At 45.0% G+C, this 18,004-nt stretch overlaps 1 protein-coding gene across 5 annotated transcripts in view; it reads right to left on the bottom strand.

The window, feature by feature from the left end:
• The window catches only part of tns1b (tensin 1b), a 592,899-nt gene extending 575,280 nt beyond the window's left edge, over nucleotides 1-17,619 (bottom strand). For 3 of the 5 annotated variants that reach the window (XM_060828193.1, XM_060828192.1, XM_060828190.1), the window contains exon 1: nucleotides 17,451-17,618. In XM_060828193.1, coding sequence (XP_060684176.1) covers nucleotides 17,451-17,546 — 96 coding nt within the window. In that variant the 5' untranslated portion in view covers nucleotides 17,547-17,618. Of the gene's footprint in view, nucleotides 1-17,450 lie in introns of all 5 variants that reach the window. The other 2 variants (XM_060828194.1, XM_060828191.1) reach the window with 1 other exon arrangement.
• Between the last annotated feature and the right edge of the window lie 385 nt (nucleotides 17,620-18,004).

Genomic DNA, 18,004 nt, shown 5'->3' on the forward strand with positions numbered 1-18,004 from the left:
TTCAGGCATAAGCCTTTCATCAGGACAATTGTTGAAACCATCCCCAAAAGTATCGGGTTAAAAAGGGACAGGGCCTCAGCAATCGCTGCCATGATGGATTTATTCTGTTATACAGCACGGTCCACCGTGAGCACAACAAAACAAGGTCATATTATAAATTTTAATGTCATTTGTTTAGAGCTTGGATTTTGAACGAGTTGACTTGGGTTTAGGTCAGACTGCGTGAAGGGTTAGTTTAATGATTAATTTGTCAGTATTTCTAGAGCCAGGGCTTTTGTTTTTAAACCAGAAACAGGCAGAGAGGGAGAAAGAGAGCAAGGGAGAGGGAGAGAGAGAGAAAGAGAAAAAGAGAGAGAGAGAGAAAGAGAGAGAGAGAGAAAGAGAGAGAGAGAGAGAGAGAAAGAGAGCGACAGAGAGAGAAAGGGAGAGGGAGAGAGGGAGAGGAAAAGGGAGAAAGAGAGTGAGAGAGAGAGGGAGAAAGAGAGAGAGAGAAAAAAAAGAGAGAGGGAGGGAAGGAGAGAGAGGGAAGGAGAGGGAGGGAAGGAGAGAGAGGGAAGGAGAGGGAGGGAAGGAGAGGGAGGGAGAGAGGGGGGGAAGGGGGAGAGAGAGAGGGAGGGAGAGAAAGAGGGGGAGAGTGGGGGACAGAGGGGGGGAGAGAAGGGGGAGAGGGAGCGAGGGAGGGAAGGAGAGGGGGATGGGGAGAGGGAGAGAGAGGGAGGGAGGAGGAAAGAGGGGGAGAGTGGGGGACGGAGAAGGGGAGAGGGGGGAGAGAGAGGGAGAGGGAGGGAGAGAGAGAAGAGAGAGAGGGGGAGAGAGGGGAGGTGGGAGGAGGAGAGGGGGAGAGAGAGAGAGAGGGGGGGGGGAGAGAGAGAGGGAGGAGAGGGGGAGAGAGAGAGAGAGAGAGAGAGGAGGGAGAGAGAGGTGGAGGGGGGGAGAGAGAGAGGGAGAGAGAGAGAGAGGAGGGAGAGAGAGGGAGGGAAGGAGGGGGAGAGAGAGAGAGGGGGAGAGAGGGAGGGAGGGAAGGAGGGGGAGGGAAGAGAGAGGGAGCGAGAGAGAGAGAGAGAGGGAGGGGAGAGAGAGAGAGGGAGGGGGAGAGAAGGAGGGAGAGAGGGGGAGGGAGGAGAGGGAGGGAGGAGAGGGAGAGAGAGAGAGGGAGAGAGGGGGCGAGAGGGAGAGGGGGAGAGAAGGGGGGAGAGTGGGGGACAGAGAGGGAGAGGGGGAGAGAGGGGGAGAGGGAGCGAGGGAGGGAAGGAGAGGGGGATGGGGAGAGAGAGAGAGAGGGAGGGAGGAGGAAAGAGGGGGAGAGAGAGGAGGGAGTGAGAGAGAGGGAGAGGGGGAGGTGGAGGTGGAGTGAGAGAGAGAGGGAGGGAGAGAGGGAGAGAGGGAGAGTTTCTGAGCACTAATGAACCTATTTGCACAGGGAGAGTTTTATTAAAAGATAGAATAAACATGGAAGAGTATTAGGTTCCTTTCAGCTTGAAGGATCAGGGATCTTTTTCTTTTCTGCTTTTCTTTATACCCAGAGCTTGGAACACGTCTGGTTTCAGTTTGCAGGCCTCCTGATTGAAGTTCAATGTATAAAACAGTTCTCTGAGAGCAAAGAGTTAGTCCAGAAAGGTTAGAAATCTGTTAACTCAGCGTAAAGATTTAAGTTCAAAAGTTCCAGCCCAGAATTTGATTCTGAAGAGATTGTCTGAAGCTGTAAAAGTCGAGGCTCACTTTAAGAGAAGGAGAATTTAGACCTCGGATTACTCAGCCCTTCACCTGTGGGATCTTCATCAACTTGTGTTTAGTTCTACAGTTGACTCATTGATATAGGCTTATAAAAGCTAGTAACAGGAGTAGGCCATTCAGCCCGTCAGGCCTGTTCCACCATTCAATTTAAACATGGTTGATCACATCTTGACCACAACTTCGAATTCCTGCCCACTCTCCATAACCTTTCAACCTTAAACATCTGCCTATCTATTTCTTAAATTTACTCAATGTCCCAGGCATCCATCACACTCTGGGCTAGTGAATTCCACAGGTTCATGACCCTTTCAGAGAATTAATTCCTCCTCATGTCTGTTTTAAATCTGTCAGCCCTTATCCGAAAACAATTACCTTTCATTCTCCTCAGCCCCACGTTGCTGCAATAAGTCAATAAATCTCTTCAATTTCTTCAGTGAAACTCTCTGCCTTTTCTGCCTCTATCTCTCATAACAGCTGATATTTAGTCAGAGCCATTAGTGTAATGGAATCGCACAAAGTGCTGCGCGTGAGCATTTTAAAAGCAGAATATATCACTGAGCCACATCAGGAAATACTTGGGCAGGCATTCGAAAGCTTGGTCAAAGTGTTTAGCTCTAAGGAGCGTCTCAAAGCAGAAAGTTGAGGTGGAAAGGGGAATTCCTCAGCCTGAGGTTGAGATAACTAAAGGCACAGCGAATGGTGTACCCTTTACATTTGGGGATATACTAGAGGCCGGAATTTGAGGTCTTGGAGGGAGACTGATGCTGCGTGAGATTACAGAGATAGGGGAGGGATGCAGACCATGGAGGGAGTTGAAAAGCAGGATGAGAATTTTGGAATCAATTGGATGAGCTAATCAGTGAGTTTGGCAGAGACCACAGGAACAGGAAATGGGGAGAAAAAGTCAGCAGAGGTTTGGCTGAGCTCACGTTTACCGAGGGTATTTATGTCAGAGCTGCTGTGAAAGAGCTGGAATAATCAAGTCTAAAGGTAACAAAGACAGGAATGAAGATTTGCAGCTGAGCTGAGGAAGGTACCGAGTCCCGGGATGTTGTGTAGGTCTCAGAGAAGGTGAACATTCATAATTATATCGTTAGAAACCCATTTCATGGTCAGATACAATACCAAGGGTAGAAAAAGAATGGTCCTGCCTCAGACTGTTACCAGAGAGAGCGATGAATGTGAGAACTCTAAAACAGAGTTCAGAGTTAGAACAATGTTTTCAATCTTAATCAGGATTTATTTGGAAGAAATCTCTGTGCTCACCCAAGACTGGGTGTTCATAAGCAGGCTGCTAATTCAGGGAGAGCGGAAGGGTTGAAAGTGGAGGGGCTGGGATTGGAGGTAGAGAGATCAGTGTATCAGAGTAAACTGACATTACTCAGGATAAGTGCTCAGCAACAACATGCATCATTGAAAAGGAAGGACTGTAGGAAAAGTGGTAATCTGCCACGGGCATCTAAGGAAACAAGGGAGGCTGTCAAACTGACAGAGGAGACAAACAAAATAAGATCAGCTGGAAATTAGAAATTTGGGAAAGCTTTAAAGGCCAACAGAAAGCCACAAAAAAAGCTTTAAAGAAAAGTAAGAGAGATTATGAGAATAAACTAGCTCAGAATCTAAACACAAATAGCAAAAGTTTCTACAAATATACAAAACAAAAAAGAATGGCAAAAGTAATATTGAGAGAATAGGGCCCCTCAAAGATCAGCAAGGCAGCCTTTGTGTGGAGCCACAGAAAATGGGGGAGGTACTAAATGAATATTTTGCATCAGTATTTACTGTGGAAAAGGACATGGAAGATATAGGTCTAGAGAAGAGGAAGTGCTGGATGTCTTCAAACAGGTAAAGGTGGATAAATCCCCAGGACCAGATCAGGTGTACCCAAGAACTCTGTGGGAAACTACAGAAGTGATTGCTGGGCCTCTTGCTGAGATATTTGTATCATTGATAGTCACAGGTGAGGAGACTGGAGATTGGAGGTTGGCAAACGTGGTGCCACTGTTTAAGAAGGGTGGTAAAGACAAGCCAGGGAACTATAGACCAGTGAGCCTGATGTCGGCAGTGGGCAAGTTGTTGGAGGGAATCCTGAGGGACAGGATGTACATGTATTTGGAAAGGCAAGGACTGATTAGGGATAGTCAACATGGCTTTGTGCGTGGGAAATCAAGTCTCACAAACTTGATTGAGTTTTTTGAGGAAGTAACAAAGAGGATTGATTAGGGCAGAGCAGTAGATGTGATCTACATGGACTTCAGTAAGGCGTTCGACAAGGTTTCCCATGGGAGACTGGTTAGCAAGGTTAGATCTCATGGAATACAGGGAGAAGTAGCCATTTGGATACAGAACTGGCTCAAAGGTAGAAGACAGAGGGTGGTGGTGGAGGGTTGTTTTTCAGACTGGAGGCCTGTGACCAGTGGAGTGCCACAAGGATCGGTACTGGGTCCTCTACTTTTTGTCATTTGCATAAATGATTTGGATGCAAGCATAAGAGGTACAGTTAGTAAGTTTGCAGATGACACCAAAATTGGAGGTGTAGTGGACAGCGAAGAGGGTTACCTCAGATTACAACAGGAACTTGACAAGATGGGCCAATGGGCTGAGAAGTGACAGATGGAGTTTAATTCAGATAAATGCGAGGTACTGCATTTTGGGAAAGCAAATCTTAGCGGGACTTATACACTTAATGGTAAGGTCCTGGGGAGTGTTGCTGAACAAAGAGACCTTGGAGTGCAAGTTCATAGCTCCTTGAAAGTGGAGTCACAGGTAGATAGGATAGTGAAGAAGGTGTTTGGTATGCTTTCCTTTATTGGTCAGAGTATTGTGTACAGGAGTTGGGAGGTCATGTTGCGGCTGTACAGGACATTGGTTAGGCCACTGTTGGAATATTGCATGCAATTCTGGTCTCCTTCCTATTGGAAAGATGTTGTGAAACTTGAAAGGGTTCAGAAAAGATTTATAAGGATGTTGCCAGGGTCGGAGGATCTGAGCTACAGGGAGAGGCTGAACAGGCTGGGGCTGTTTTCCCTGGAGCGTCGGAGGCTGAGGGGTGACCTTATAGAGGTTTACAAAATTATGAGGGCCATGCATAGGATAAATAGACAAAGTCTTTTCCCTGGGGTCGGGGAGTCCAGAACTAGAGGACATAGGTTTAGGGTGAGAGGGGAAAGGTATAAAAGAGACCTAAGGGGCAATGTTTTCATACAGAGGGTGGTACGTGTATGGAATGAGCTGCCAAAGGAAGTGGTGGAGGCTGGTACAAATTGCAACATTTAAGAGGCATTTGGATGGGTATATGAATAGGAAGGGTTTGGGGGGATATGGGCCGGGTGCTGGCAGGTGGGACTAGATTGGGTTGGGATATCTGGTTGACATGGACGGGTTGGACGGAAGGATCTGTTTCCATGCTGTACATCTCTATGACTCTGTGACTCTATGGTCCTCGAGAGGATGAGAAAGGGAATTTAGTGATGGGATATGATGAAATGGCCGAGGAATTGAACAGTATCGCTCTTCACAGTGGATGGCACTAACAACATGCCAGTAATTGAGAAAGGGATGAAGGGAGGTGAGGACCTGGAAACAATCGTTATTACAGACGAGGTAGTGTTGGGCAAGCTAATGGAGTTAAGGATAGACAAGTCTCCTGGCCCTGATGGAATGCATTCCAGGGTATGAGAAGAGATGGCGGAAGAAATAGCAAATGTACTTGTGATAATTTTCCAAAATCACTGGACTCTGGGGCAATTCTAGCAGTTTAGAAAGCAGCACGTGTGACCCCACTGTTTAAAAGAGAGATAGACAAAAGATCGGGATTTATTATCCAGTTAGCTTAACCTCTATAGTGGGGAAAATGCTTGAGTCCATTATGAAGGAAGAAATAGCAAGGTATCTCGATAGAAATTGTCCTGTTGGGCAGACGCAGCATGGGTTCATGAAGGGCATGTTATGCTTATCAACAGGGATCCAGTGGATGTGACTATCTATATTTCCAAAAGGCATTCGACAAAGTGCCATACAAAAGGCTGCTGCATAAGGTAAGGAGCTGAAAATGTGTTGCTGGAAAAGCGCAGCAGGTCAGGCAGCATCCAAGGAGCAGGAGAATCAATGTTTCGGGCATGAGCCCTTCTTCAGATTCTCCTATTCATTGGATACTGCCTGACCTGCTGCGCTTTTCCAGCAACACATTTTCAGCTCTGATCTCCAGCATCTGCAGTCCTCACTTTCTCCGCATAAGGTAAGGATGCAAGGTATTATGGACAATGTATTAGCATGGATAGAGGGTTGGTTAAGGAACAGGAAGCAAAGAGTGGGGATAAATGAGTGCTTTTCTACTTGGCAATCAGTGACTAATGGTGTGCCTCAGGGATCAGTGTTGGGACCGCAATTATTCACATTTTATAGAGATGATTTGGACTGGGGACCACATGGAGTGTGTCAAAGTTTGCAGTTGACACTAAAATGAGTGGCAGAGCAAAGTGTGCAGAGGACTGTGAAAATTTGCAGAGATTTTGTACATTTTAACAAGATTTCCACTCGTGCTTCTAAATTTAGAAGAATATAAAGCCTTTTCTCTCATGATCTATCTTTACTTTGTACGTTCCTCCTGAGAGAAGGAGACCAAACTGGAACAAGACTGGGGGTGGGAGGTCAACAAAGGTTTCCACAGTTTCAGAAGGTCTTCCTTACTCTTACAGTCTTCATTAAAAATCAATGTCTCCATCAGGTGAAGGAGCAGCACTCCAACAATGAGTGATTCCAAATAAACCTATTGGACGATTGGTGTTGTGTGATTTTTAACTTTGTCCACCCCAGTCCAACACCGGCGTCTCCAAAGTCAGATTATATTGAAGTCGATATCTCCAAGATTTCACCAACATGTGACTCCAGCTGCTTCACGCTATTACTTTGTCACAGATTATCGGTGAAACCCACTTGGTTTACGCACGTCCTTTCGGGAAGGAAACTGTCATCCTTACCTGGTCTGGCCTACATGTGACTCCAGACTCACAGCAAAGTGATTGACTCTTAGGGATGTCAATAAATGCTGTCTGAACCAGTGATACCTATGTCTTATGAAGGACTAAAAAAAATTATGATGCCACATGCTGGAACAAGAGTCACGTTCGTCACTTATAGTATGTTACTGACAAACTAAAAAGACATTCTGCCTCTCATACAAATGGATAATATGTTTATATGAGTTTTAGTAATGGTATGATGCCAAGTATGGACCTCTGTCCCCCAACATGATGGATCATATCTATCGGCACATTCCTTCAGTTATTCAAAACAAGCAAAGTACAGAATATAACCAGCCAGGCCACACTTACAAAACCCACAACACAGTATCCAACATCAGATGTAATTCCACAATTACATAATTAAGAAGAACAAGGGTCAAAAAACATTGTCTCCAAGTAGTAGTGATGTAGGCGATGACATTGAACACGAAATTAGAAAAGAATATAACTCAGGTTCTATAATAATCGTGGCTTTAATCTATATGTAGATTGTGCAAACCACAAGACTAATAACACAACTGTGGATGAATTCCTGGAATGCACACAAGATAACTTTTCAACCACTCTGTTGAAGATCCAACTTGTGAACAGATTATACTAGGTTTGATGTTGTGTAATGAGAAGGGATTGATTAATAATTTTATGGTACAAGGTCCTTTAGTAAAGAGCTACCAGAACATTTTAGAATGTTAGTCCAAACCAAATCTAAGGTCTTTAATCAAAATCAAGAGACTTCAAAGTTCTGGCACAAAAACACACCATGAAGTGGCCCAACAATGGCTATCATAATAAAGTGACATTAATATTAAATCTAAAATGGAATTCTTTAAAGTTGCTGGAAAAAGCAGCAATCCTGAGGATTGGGAGCAGTTTAGAATTTAGCAAAATGAGGAACAGGAGTTTAGCAAAAGGAGGAACAGGAGTTTAGCAAAATGAGGAACAGGAGTTTAGCAAAAGGAGGAACAGGAGTTTAGCAAAAGGAGGAACAGGAGTTTAGCAAAATGAGGAACAGGAGTTTAGCAAAATGAGGAACAGGAGTTTAGCAAAAGGAGGAACAGGAGTTTGATTCAGAGGGCCAAAATAAACGATGTAGTTAACCTTGTAAGGAACATAAAAGTATATCGTAAAAGCTTCTATGAGCAGGAGAAAAGAAAAGGATTGATGAAAACACATTGAGGGCTCTGAGAGTCTGAATTGAGAGAATTCATAATAGAATACAAGGAAATGGCACAGCAACTAAGCAACTACTTTCAATCTGTCTTCACAGAAGACACTCAACTAACTTCCCAGAAATGGTAGGGAACAAGGGTCTAGTAAGATGGAGGATTGGAGGAAATTAGGACATTTTCTCACTAATACCAAAGAAATTCATGGAACTGAAAGCTCACAAATCCTCAGGGCCAGTCATACTCCAACCCAGGGGACTCCAGCAGTTGGCCATATACATATTGGATGCTTTTAGGGTGGCACGGTGGCTCAGTGGTTAGCTCTGCTGCCTCACAGCACCAGGGACCCATGTGCAATTCCCGCCTGATTTATGAAAGGGAAATTGTGTTCGACAAACAGATAGTAGTTTCATGAGAATATTCTGCAGAATAGATAAGAGGAAACTGGTGGATGCGGTGTATTTGGATTTTTGAAAGGTTTTTGATAAAATCCCACAGGTGAGGTTATTGTACAAGATCAAAGCAAACAGGATTGGGGGTAATCAATGGGCAGACAGGAAACAGACAACAGGTAAATAAGGATCATTTTCAGAGTCGGAGATGGTGTTGAGAGAGGTACCACAAGGATCAGTGTCTGAGTCTCTTTAAGCAGCTTCACAATTATTCTATTCAGTTCGCTGCCTCTTACACATCAGCCTATCCCATTTCACCCCGGAGAATCCATGACTGAAGTCTGATCTTTAACTGCTGCATTAACATCGAGAGTTAAACATGAAGCTAGAATGTGCCAACTCTGGACTGAAAACTCCCTAGTTTCATGTTAATCTGAGAAATTTGATCCAGGTTTAGCTGGAATCTTTTATTGGCCAAGTACCCTGATAGAATAGCAAAGTATATGCTGCATCGTTTGTCCTGATGAGAAATAGGTACATTTTCCAATTTACTGAAATATTCCAATTTGGCCTTTATCACAAGGAGACTGAGGTACAGGAATAAAGACGTCTTGTTACAATTGTTCAGAGTTTTGGTAAGACCACATCTGGAACACTGTGTGCAGTTTTAGTCTCCACATTTAAGAAAGGACATGGTGTCAATGGAGGAAGTACAATGATGGTTTACTGATCAATCCCTACATGAGAAGGTGAAGCTGTGGATGAGAGACTGAGGAAATCAGGTCAATATTCTCCTGAAGTTGAGAATGAGAGATGATCCCATTGAAATATACAAGGTACTTAGCAAACTTGATGGGGTAGATGCGGTGAAGTGGGTCTTTAAGTATATTCAAGGCTGAGACAGAGTTTTAATCAGCAAGATTATCATGGATTATGGGGAAAAGCAGGCAAATGCAGTTGTGACTTATCAGACCATAGACTATTACAGTACAGAACAGACCATTCGATCCATCATGTCTCTACCAGCTCCCAAAAGAGCTAGCCAGCAGAACTTAAGAACACAAGGATCAGGGCTGGATCCACTACTTTTGGTCATTTACATAAATTATTTGGAATGTGAATATCATAAGTTTGCAGATGACACCAAACTTGGAGGTGTAGTGGACAGCGAAGAAGGTTACTTCAGGGTACAACGGGATCTTGACCAGATGGGCCAATGGGCTGAGGAGTGGCAGATGGAGTTTAATTTAGATAAATGCGAGTGCTGCATTTTGGAAAAGCAAATCAGAGCAGGGACTTACACACTTAATGGTAAGGTTCTAGGGAGTGTTGCTGAACAAAAAGACCTTGGAGTGCCAGTACATAGTTCCTTTTCTTTTATTCATTTATGGGACTTGGGTGTCACTGACTGGCCAGCACTGATAACCCATCTGTATTTACCCTTGAGAAGGTGGTGGTGAGCTGCCTTCTTGAACCGCTGCAGTCCACTTGAAAGAGGAGTCACAGGTAGATAGGATAGTGAAGAAGGTGTTTGGTATGCTTTCCTTTATTGGTCAGAGTATTGAGTACAGGAGTTGGGAGGTCATGTTGCGGCTGTACAGGACATTGGTTAGGCCACTGTTGGAATATTGCGTACAATTCTGGTCTCCCTCCTATTGGAAAGATGTTGTGAAATTTGAAAGGCTTCAGAAAAGATTTACAAGGATGTTGTCAGGGTTAGAGGATTTGAGCTACAGGTAGAGGCTGAACAGGCTAGGGCTGCTTTCCCTGGAGCATTGGAGGCTGAGGGGAGATCGTACAGAGGTTTATAAAATCATAATAGGCATCTCTTCTCTGGGATGGGGGAGTCCAGAAGTATAAGGCATACGTTTAGGGTGAGAGGGAAAAGATATAAAAGAGACCTAAGGGTAACTTTTTCACACAGAGAGTGGTACGTGTATGGAATGAGCTGCCAGAGGAAGTGGTGGAGGCTGTTACAATTGCAACAGTTAAAAGGCATCTGGATGGGTATATGAATAGGAAGGGTTTGGAGGGATATGGGCCGGGTGCTGGGAGGTGGGACTAGATTGGGTTGGGATATCTGATTGGCATGGACAGGTTGGACCGAAGGGTCTGTTTCCGTGCTGTACATGTCTATGACTCTATGGCATAAGAACTCAGAGCAGGAGTAGGCCGTCTGGCCCTTCGAGACTGCTCCACCATTCAATAAGACCTGGCTGATCGTTTCATGGACTCAGTTCCACTTACCCACCTGCTCACCATAACCCTTCATTCCTTTATTGTTCAAAAATCTACCTTTGCCTGAAAGAATTCAGCGAGGAAGCCTCAAAATGCTTCACTCAGCAGGGAATTCCAACCCAAATCCAGCAGGCCCCACTATCCAGCCCCATCTCTGTAACCCTCTAACCTCATTCGTTTCAAATATATCTCCAGCTCTCTTTTGAAACCTCCAATGGAATCTGCCTCCCTCACTCTCCGAGGGAGCGCATTCCAAATCCTAACAATGCTCTGAGTAAAAGTGTTTCTCCTCATTTCACTCCAAGCTCTCTCTCTGACAACCTTGAAGTTATGAACCCTAGTTATTGACATACCAACCAGTGGGAACAGAATGTCCCTCATCACCCTGTCAAAAGTGTTCAGGAATGATCTCATTGAATGGTGGTGTAGACTCGATGGGCTGAGTGGCCTATTTCTGCTTCTAAGTTTTATGATCTTACAGATGATCTCGGGCATCTATGATTCCTGTATGTCCCACTAATATTCTCACATCAGGGAGTGTTCTTTGTGATTGGGTACACGTTACAGAATGGCATGGATGGCTCACCGCGCAAGTGCACACTTTGCGCCACCTGGTGGTGTCATTGGCAGCCTGAGTTGAATCTTGATAGAGGACTTTCACTATCAATATGAATGCTGGGATACCACTGTCCTCCATTACTGTCACTCACTTCAATGGATATCACTCCTACATCCTCCAGGCAAGAGCACTGTGACAGCACTAAGACAAATACAGGAAAAGGGGGAAGCTGTGTATAAAAACCTGGGTGTGACTGGTGCAATTACTTGCAACTTTAGAATTGTTTTCTTGCGGTTTTCATGGAGCGCCAATTGCAAAGTTGTCAAGATACTGCTCAGAGTGTCACAAATGAGTTCAGTTTTCACATAAAGGCTTGAGTTGTTATTGCAGACTAACATATCACTGCAGTACAGAATGAGTGCTAAACTGCTGGAGGTACTGTCTCTCAGTGACAATGTTCAACCAAGAACCCCTCTATGTTCTTTCAAAGTATGCCACTGACTGTGTAGAACTTTGGGAAGTTGTGACAGATGGCTGTTCAATCCGAAGAGGAAGCTGATCAAGTCTTCACTATGTGATTGAAACCTCTCTGTACAATTTGCTCAGCATTCTGCATGATAGCAAACTTCTGAGTTTGGTGAAGAGGGAGGCGGAGTCTTCAGTAACAAAAAAAAGAAGCCAGAGAAACCCAGGCCTGGCAGCATCAGTGGAGAGAAAATCAGATCCTGTTTCACGTCTAGTGATGCTTCATCAGCACCTTTCTGAAGAACAGTCAGACCTGACTTGAAACATTGACTTGGCTTCTCTGTTTCTGTGCTGTATGATTCTATGACTTTATGTTATTGAGATTTGTAAAGGAGTTATTTGTGATTAATAGGATTATATTTGCCTGTGTTTTTCAAAATTTATTGATAAAACCAAACCTGCAATGTTCCATGATTATGTTTCAGTGAAATAACACTTCGTTAAAGCCAAAAAGAAGATCCATCAAGCCAGATATATCAAAAAAATGTGAATTCTGGAGATCTGAAACACTGGCAGAAAGTTAGTGGAGAATGCAGAAGGTCTGGCAGCATCTGTGAAAAGACAGTTTTGAGTCCAGTGACCCTTCACAGGAACTGAAAGTAGCTGGGGAATGGTGATAGTTATGCTGATGACAGAGCGTGGGTTGGGTAGAAAAAAGGAGTGAGACAAATAGATGGAGACAGTGCCCAGAGGGAGGGTGAGAAAAAAGGGGCACAGACAAAGGGATTGTTGATTGCTGACCTGAAATAATATCAGCTGGGATCATAATACCATGTTCATTCAAAATCCATTACCTTCATTGAACATCATCTGTCACCTGCCTGCCCACTCTAGTCTATGTCCCATTGACGGTCAACATTCCCTCCTCACAGATAACAATGTTTCTTCAGATCATATCATCTGCAAACCATGAAATTGTTGCCTGTGCACCAAGGCCGATAATATTCTCAAGTGTCAGGGACATAAAAGGTCCAAATACTAACCCTTGGGGAGCTCCAACACAAATTGTTTGTTAGTCCAAAATAATATTGGTACCCATTCTCCACTAACATCTTTTAGTCTCAAGGAATGGACAATTACTTGCACACACACTGACTCTCACTGGGGTACAGTCCCACACACACTGAGTCTCATTGTGGTACATTCCCACACACACTGACCCTCACTCGGGTACAGTCCCGCACACACTGACTCTCACTGGGGTACACTCCCACACACACTGACTCTCACTGGGGTACACTCCCACACACACTGACTCTCACTGGGGTACAGTCCTGTACACACTGACTCTCGCTGGGCTACAGCTCCCACACACACTGACTCTCACTGGCGTACAGTCCCACATACACTGACATTTACACAATTAGTGACCCTTACCCTGCTGAATAAAAACAGATTTGGTACAGTAACACAGTGAGTGATCCTTACCCTGTTGAGTAAACCCTGACTCTGTACAGTTACACAGTGAGTGACCCTTACCCTGCTGTAATAAGTCAGTATGACACACTGAAGGTTTGGTGTCAAAGACCATGGCTGACTGTGGGATTGGAGAGACTGTCCAGTGTATTTGGTTTTGTGTTGCTGGACCTGGCACTATGGAGTCCAAGTGGAGCTACAGACAGATTGAGACACAGATGATGGAATGGCAGCTGGTGGACTGGATGTTGTCATCAAGGATATGCAAAGAATGTGTGGAATTGTGATGGTGAGACAGACAGTGTGCATGACTGAGATGGATCGATGGATTCTGTGGGATTCGGGATGTTTTAATTCTTTCATCAGGTGTGGGTGTCACAGACTGGGCCTGCATTTGATTCCCATCTCTCACGGCCCTTGAACTGAGTGCCTTCTGGGGCTATTTGAGAGGGCAGTTAACAATTAATCACATTGCTGTGGATCTTGGGTTAGATGTAGAGAAATAGGTGAGGACAGCAGATTTCCTTCCCTGAAGGATAATGACAAAGCTGATGTGGTTTTCTGACCGTTGTTGATAGCTGTCAGTCACCATTACTCAGATTTGCTTTCAGTTCCACATTTCTTACCTCCACCTGCTACTGCAGTGAAATTTAAACCCATTGTGTCCCCAGAGCTTTCACCTGGGCCCTGGCAATCACAAATCGAGCAAAACTATCATTGATGGAAGAAAGACTGAGAGTAAGAATGGAGGGGGAGAGATAGGCAGGCTGAAAGCTTCAAGTGAAACTGCCAATCACCTTGGACCACCTTTAGTAGCAGAGAGATCGAAGCAGGGACAGAGGAAGGGAGGGAGGGAGAGAGAGAGAGAGAGAGACATTTGTCCAGTCACAAACCAAGGCCCGAGAGGTGAAAGGTCAATGTCTGACCCAACATATCACTGACTGGCCTCAGTACAGAAGCCCATTTGACATTGAACCAAAACATTTAACCAGATGGTATCAGTGCAGAGGCTTCAATCAGTGGAGCAGCTAGAATTAAAGTTACTGCCCGATTTTTTTTAAGATTGAATCACCAATCTGTACAAATGTCCTCACCAATTACACAGTCCATTCTGAGTGCCCTGAACTGATGTACCCTTCCAGGGATCCAGATGGCCAAATGGCATTATCACTAGATTATTAATCCAGAGACCCAGGTAATGTCTCAAGGTTCAAATCCAATCACAGCAGATGGTATCTGATTTAACACTAAGAGTTTAATGATGACCATGAAACCTTTGCAGTAAAAATCCATCTGGTTCACTAACAGCCATTAATATAACTGCTAGAACATAGAACATTCCAGCACAGTACAGGCCCTTTGGCCCTCGATGTTGTGGTGACCTGTGGACCCAATCTGAAGCCCATCTAACCGACACTATTCCATTATCATCCATGTGTTTACCCAATGACCATTTAAATGCCCTTAAAGTTGGCGAGTCCACTACAGTTACAGCCCTTATTATCTCTGAGTAAAGACCTACCTCTGACATCTGTCCAATATCTATCACCCCTCAATTTAAAGCTATGTCCCCTCATGCTAGCCATCATCATCCTAGGAAAAAGTCTCTCACTGTCCACCCTTTTTAATCCTCTGATTATCTTATATGCCTCTATTGAGTCACCTCTTAACCTTCTTCTCTCCAACGAAACAGCCTCATGTCCCTCATCCTTTCCTCTTCAGACCTTTCTTCCATACCAGAAAACATCCTGGGAAATTTCCTCTGAATCCTTTCTCATGTTTCCACATCCTTCCTATAATGCGGTGACCAGAACTGTATGCAATATTCCAAGTGCAGTCACACCAGAGTTTTGTACAGCTGCAGCACGACCTCATGGCTCCAAAACTCAATCCCTCTACCAATAAAAGCTAACACACTGTACATCTTCTTAACAACCCTATCAACCTGGGTGGCAACTTTCAGGGATCCGTGTATCTGGACACTGAGATCTCTCTGCTCATCTACACTACCAAGAATCTTACCATTAGCCCAGTATCTTGCATTCCGGTCACTCTGACCAAAGTGAATCACCTCACACTTTTCCATATTAAACTCCATTTGCCACCTCTCAGCCCAGCTCTGCAACTTATCAATGTGCCTCTATAACCTACAATATCCTTCGTCACTATCTACAACTCCACCGACCTTAGTGTCGTCTGCAAATTTACTAACCCATCCTTCATCCAGGTCATTTATAAAAATGACAAACAGCAGTGACCCCAAAACAGACCCTTGTGGTTACACCACTAGTAACTGAGCTCCAGGATGAACATTTCCCATCAACCACCACCCTCTGTCTTCTTACAGCTCGCCAATTTCTGATCCAAACCGCTCAATCACCCTCAATCCCATTTCTCCATACTTTCTGCAATAGCTTACCGTGGGGAACGTTATCAAATACCTTACTGAAAAGTGTCATCCTTATCTGGTCTGGCCTACATGTGACTTCAGAGTTACAGTAATATGTTTGGCTTTTAACTGCCCACTGGGGCAATTAGGGATGGGCAGTAAATTAAACAAAACAGTGACACCCACATCCCATAAACGAAGAAAAACTTGCATAATTGTCTGTCTCAGTCACTGTCCATTTCTCCCATCAGTTCTCCACACCATCCCTGTCCTTATTTTGCCATCTCTCTCTGTCTGCACTCCCCTGTCCGACCATGTCTATCCTTCCCTGTTTCTGAATTTCTCTCCCTGCCTGCCTGCCTCTTTGACTGTCTCCTTTTCTCTCTCCCTGTAGTTCTCTCTGTCTCTGGTTCGCTTGCTCTCTCTTACTCCCAACTGCTGCGTGCATCCCATACCATTCTTTCTTACCACATTCTGTCTGTCCTATGCACCCCTCTCGCCCAGGGTGGGGGGGAAGGGATGCCTCTTTTAGTCACATCGATGAGGGTATCCAGCTAATTTTGCATCCTTTTTTCATCACTCATCTCTCTTCCCCATCACTCTGCCCCCCAGTCTGTTTCCCTTCCCTGCCACTCTCTCATTTTAAGACCATAACAAATACAAACAGGAATAGGCCATTCGGCCTCTTGAACCTCTGTGCTATTCAATAGGATCATGGCTGATTTGACATTCCCTATGTCCATTTTCCTGCCCAATTCCCATAATCCTTGATCAAGGATCTATCGCAGTCTTAAATATACACAAGAACTCTGTCCCCACCACCCCACCACCCCCCATCCCCCACTCTCTGTGACAAGGAGTCCCAAAGACACTTGAACACTCAGAGGACATATCCATAGAATCATAGAATTTTACAGCATAGAACACCATTCACCCCATCGTGTCTGTACTAGCTCCTGAATGAGCTACCCAGCCAGTCCCACTCTCCAGCCCTATTCCATAACCCTCTAACTTCATCCCTTTCAAATATATCTCCAGCTCTCTCTGAAACCTCCTATGGAATCCCCCGCTCCCAGACAGCACATTCCAAATCCTAACCACTCTCTGAGGAAAGGAGTTTCTCCCCATCTCACTCCGAACGCTCTCACTGACAATCTTGAAGTTGTGACCCCTCGTTACTGACATACCAACCAGTGGAAACAGAATGTTCTTTTTTATCCTGTGAAAATTGTTCATAATTTTGAATATCTCCATTCCTCCTTATCTCAGCCTTATTGGTGCCTCTTTATTCTGAGACGATGCACTCTGGAGCTAGACTCTCCCGTGAGGGGGAAACATTCTCTCAGTATTTACCCTGTCAAGCCCCTTAAGAACCCTCCATATTTCAATGGAATCTTCTCTCATTCCTCTCGACTCCAGGGAGTACAGCCCCAACCTGTTCAACCTCTGCTCATGTGACAGTCCCTCCGTACCAGGGATCATCGTTGTAAACTTTCTCTGAAGCTTTATCAGCATCAACTGTTTTGTTCGCATTACCCCCCCCCCACCCCCTTTCTCTCTCAACCTCCTCCTTCTCTGCTCTGTTTAAGTTGCTGCAATCGATTTGCCTTCTCTCTCTCCCCCTTCCCCTAACTCTCTCTCACTCTCTCCTCTTACTTTCTCAGCAGCTCTCTCTCTCTCCCCCTCCCCCTCAGACTGTCACTTGCTTGGACCCAGGTAGAACTCAGATCCCACCCCCTCTCTCTGAGGCCTCACATGTCTAACAGAGACTTTGTTCAAAATCGACAACAAGATACTAAACCCTCTGTGTTACTCTCTGCAAGGATTTCAACACTTCACCTGCAGTTGGAGAACACCCAGATACCACTGACCCACACACACCCCCTGACCTACTGTTTGACACACTGTCCTGCTCCTAACTTTCACCTGAGTGGAATATTTCCCAAGCAATTCTGCAAAGCGGCTCCCACACATACGGAGTTTTTGCTGAGTGAGGGGCAGAGGTACCTGAGGGAGGAAGGGAGTCTCCTCTCTGGTCTTCTCCCCACCTGGATGGCGGTGAGGCATGTCCTGGCAGCAGCAGAAGCTCAGAGTGCAGCCCATCCAGGCTCAGCTCAGCTCAGCTCCCTCCATCAACACCGTCCCAGCTCAGAGGCTGCTCTCCGCGCACACTCACTCACACACACACTCTCTCTCTCACACAGCCTCTGGGCTGCTTTCTGCGGGATTGTGAAAGTAAAAAGGGAAGCTTCCTGCTCTGCACTCCCACACGGGAGGTTGGAAAGGCAGGAAGTTGGGACCCGCTCCCGCCTGACAATCGGGAATTAAATCCCGGAGCATTCGGAAAGACCGGGGCTGGAGACAGCTGGAGGGGCGACTGTAACACACACACACTCAGAATTACACACACACTGACACTCACTCAAAATTACACACTCACTCAGTCAGAATTACACACACACAGAATTACACACTGACACTCAGAATTGCACACACTAACACACTCATTCGGAATTATATACATAGAATTACACACACACTAACACAAACACTCAGAATTA

The sequence above is a fragment of the Hemiscyllium ocellatum genome, chromosome 7 (genome assembly GCF_020745735.1).
Source record: "Hemiscyllium ocellatum isolate sHemOce1 chromosome 7, sHemOce1.pat.X.cur, whole genome shotgun sequence".
NCBI classification, from domain to species: domain Eukaryota; kingdom Metazoa; phylum Chordata; class Chondrichthyes; order Orectolobiformes; family Hemiscylliidae; genus Hemiscyllium; species Hemiscyllium ocellatum.